Source organism: Anneissia japonica, unplaced genomic scaffold, assembly GCF_011630105.1.
Source record: "Anneissia japonica isolate Jap-2015-1 unplaced genomic scaffold, ASM1163010v1 scaffold288059_len961885_cov194, whole genome shotgun sequence".
NCBI lineage: Eukaryota > Metazoa > Echinodermata > Crinoidea > Comatulida > Comatulidae > Anneissia > Anneissia japonica.
The window spans coordinates 111476-114974 of record NW_022740566.1 but is presented as its reverse complement, the minus strand read 5'-3'; the positions used below and the strand labels follow the sequence as shown (position 1 = coordinate 114974).

At 31.2% G+C, this 3499-nt stretch overlaps 1 protein-coding gene across 1 annotated transcript in view; it reads right to left on the bottom strand.

The window, feature by feature from the left end:
- LOC117118271 (annexin A13-like) overlaps positions 1-3499 on the bottom strand; it is a 19115-nt gene that overhangs the window by 1525 nt on the left and 14091 nt on the right. Inside the window, exons 10-14 of the mRNA XM_033262821.1 lie at positions 3393-3472; positions 2759-2827; positions 2181-2282; positions 1339-1414; positions 960-1072 (exon numbers count right to left, since the gene is read on the bottom strand). Of these exons, the coding sequence (XP_033118712.1) occupies positions 960-1072; positions 1339-1414; positions 2181-2282; positions 2759-2827; positions 3393-3472 (440 nt within the window). The remainder of the gene's footprint in view (positions 1-959; positions 1073-1338; positions 1415-2180; positions 2283-2758; positions 2828-3392; positions 3473-3499) is intronic.

Sequence of the window (3499 nt, the reverse complement as noted above, 5' to 3'; positions counted from 1 at the left end):
TTAAACTTTATTAAAATTATATATATATATATATATATATATATATATATGTAATAAAAAATTATATATATATATATATAAATGATCAAGGAAAGATAAATATAGTGTTCGAATAAAGAACAATGGTACATCGTGTATAGCATAACATAGTATATATAGCATATAACATATAGTGTATTTAATAGCATAGCTCTCAAGGAATGTTGAGAGCTATGCTACTTACATCGTGTATAGCATAGCAGTTAGTATATAGCATATAACATAGTGTATTTAGTAGCATAGCTCTTAAGGAATATTGAGAGCTATGCTACTTACATCGTGTATAGCATAGCAATTAGTATATATAGCATAAACATATAGTGTATTTAGTAGCATAGCTCTCAACGAATGTTGTCCCATAAATAGATAAATACATTGTGCAATAAAATGCCTCCGACGGGGTTTGAACCTGCGACCTCTCGCTGCCAATTTATAATGATGGTAATGGTGGGGATGAGGATAATAATGGTTATGCCTATGTAGATAATATAGATTTGGTTGATGTTTGATAATGATGATGATAATATTGATGATGATAATTTCCGATAATAATATTATTGTGTCCGTGATTATTGCAACGCTCAGGTAATGATAAGAACGTTCTGTGAAGCTTATATTATACGTAGGGGCTATTACCGCGTTATTTAATAATCATATTCCGATTCTGTAGTTAAAGGGGGTTTGAAAAAATACAAATTCCCTCTAAACATTTTCTAACCTAAAATGCATTGTATGAAGTTGTATTCCAGAATAACACACGGTATAAAGAATTGGATGTGTTACAGAACTGCCATGTCAATAAAACGTAAACAACTGACCGATCAAAACAGGTCCAATAAAGACGTACGGTACGTTTACGCGTTATCCAAGGGGCGGTGCTTACTGAAGAAGTTAAGTTTGTAAAAATGCATTTGTTTTACCTCAGAGCGTGAAATAACTACACGAATGAGCTGGTCATCATCCTTAAGGAGTCCTTGCATCGAGTGGTAGATTCTCTCGGCGAAGAATTTTGCTGGATTGCATGCAGTTTTTACTGTGAAACAGGTATGCTTTCAAAAATAGATCTTTTGTCCTTGTACAATTAGTAATTAACATCATCATAATCATCATCGTCATCACCATCACCATCATCATCACCATCATCATCATCATCATCATCATCATCGTCGTCGTCGTCGTCATCATCATCATCATCACCATCATTACCTCCATTATCATGATCGTTATTTGTAATAGTATTGTTATTGAATTTTTTATAGTGACAAGATGGAAATCAACATCGACGGATAGGATACTTACTGACTGCAAGATACCCTTCTTGTATGTCGCCGCTGGCTTGGTCTTTAATTGCGCCCTCTATTCCAAGCTCTGAAATCTGTACAAAATATTTAGACATATTACCACTGTTTACTACTAGTTTTCTACAAAAACAAGTTCTTAAAGCCATGAAGGTACTATTCTATCTCTATGGTTAAACTAATAATATGGTATTCAATTAAATGTAGCAACAATAAGCCAATTCGTGGTGGAGCTGCGCATGCTCGTATCCATATGACTTGATGTCAATTGACCTAGATACGGACATGCACAGTTCTAACTAACTGCGGATAAAACTGATTTGGTTCGATTTGCGTGCAATAATATTATGAATGTGTGGGAGATGAGTTATTTTCTAGAGATTCTTGCTTGCTTGCTTGTCGGATTGCGGGAGGCCGTCCTGATTTCTGAGGGACTCGCGACTCCCGGGAGGTTGATTGTTTGTTTGTTTTTATTACATGCTCAAAATCATACAAAAGGAATAAAAAAAAAGACATTACAGGAAAAATTCATGTACAAAGCAAAACCATACAGAAGTAAAAAGAAATCAGTTTACCAAACATAAACGAAAGGAAAAGAAAGACTCAGATATAAACATCAATAAACAAAAAGTTAATTAATAAATACATAAAAATAATTTTTAAAAAATAAAGTAAAAATAAATATTAAAAAAACTAAATAAAGAACTAAAAGTGACAAAATTAAAAATAAAATAGAAATAAATGAATAAATAAAATAATAAAAAAGAAAAACAATGGGAGACATGGGACCCCTGATATATTTTTTCAAAACAAAGACGAACAATACAGTATAGCAAAAATCACCTCGTCATATGCTTTAAATGTTGCTCTCAATTGAGCGTCACTGCGATTTTCAAGAACTTCATTTATTTCAGATTTATCAATTCCCCATTGACCTTCGCCAGCCTGTGTAATGAGAATATCACTTGTTATTGCATACAGCAAATGAATGAATTCATATATAGAATTAGCATGCATTTAGGCTTACTAAAATATATAAGGTGAACACATAGAACAAACATAATGTAATTGAATTCGTACGATTCTCACTAAAAGCGATGTTATAATTGGAACAAAAATCTAAACTCAATAAAAAAAATTAAAAAAAACACGTGTCAGTGATTTGTACGTGTTTTTTTGTTTAATATTTTCTTTATTTTGCAATATCTTATATTATATTTTTTAATGAGAGATAATATTAATACCAAAAACAGCAGCAATAATAATAATAATAATAATAATAATAATAATAATAATAATAATAATAATAATAATAATAATAACAATGGATGATAATGAGAATGATGATGGTGATGATGATGATAATAATTAAAAAAAAAAAACAAATATCAAATATTGGTTTTGTAATTTATGACATTTACTTCGAAAATCACTTTTGCGTCATGGCGGGCTCTTGTTAAATCCACCGTCTCGCTCTCGTCGCGAGTAGCCTGGAAATAAACAAAAATTGTAAGAGATTATTTCAACAAATAGCCATGGATTATTATAGTCCAACTTTATTAGAATTATCAAATGCATAAATGCACGTATGGTCGAACAAGTTGACTTCAACGTCTGTTCATCATGTGTTCGAAATCAATAAGAATATTAATAATATTTACTTACGCCTTTGTGTGATAACGAATACCCAACGGTGAAAGGAATATTATTTTGCGTTCAAGCTGAATTATACCATTATCATCATTATCATCATCGTCGTCATCATCATAATCCTTATTATCCAGGAGGTATAAAACCTTATTATTATCATCATCATCTCCATCATCATTATCATAAATAGTGGCATAATCATAATTAATTTGTATTCAGTAATACATCATCATCATTATTACTTTTATCATCACCATGCTCCTCCTCGTCATCATTATATTCATAAGTTTCCTCTTCACCATCAGCATCATCATTGCAGTTATTGTCTATCCATTTGGTAGCACAATAAATGATGATCTATTCTAATACCAAGTGGTGCATATACAACTGGAAAACTTTACCTACATGTGCAAATGTAATTAATAGTTGTTTGAAATATCCGCTCGTTTCCGAGTCCAAATCTTCAATCAACGAACGCTTGTAAACTAAAATTAAAATAAGCAAACTTAATC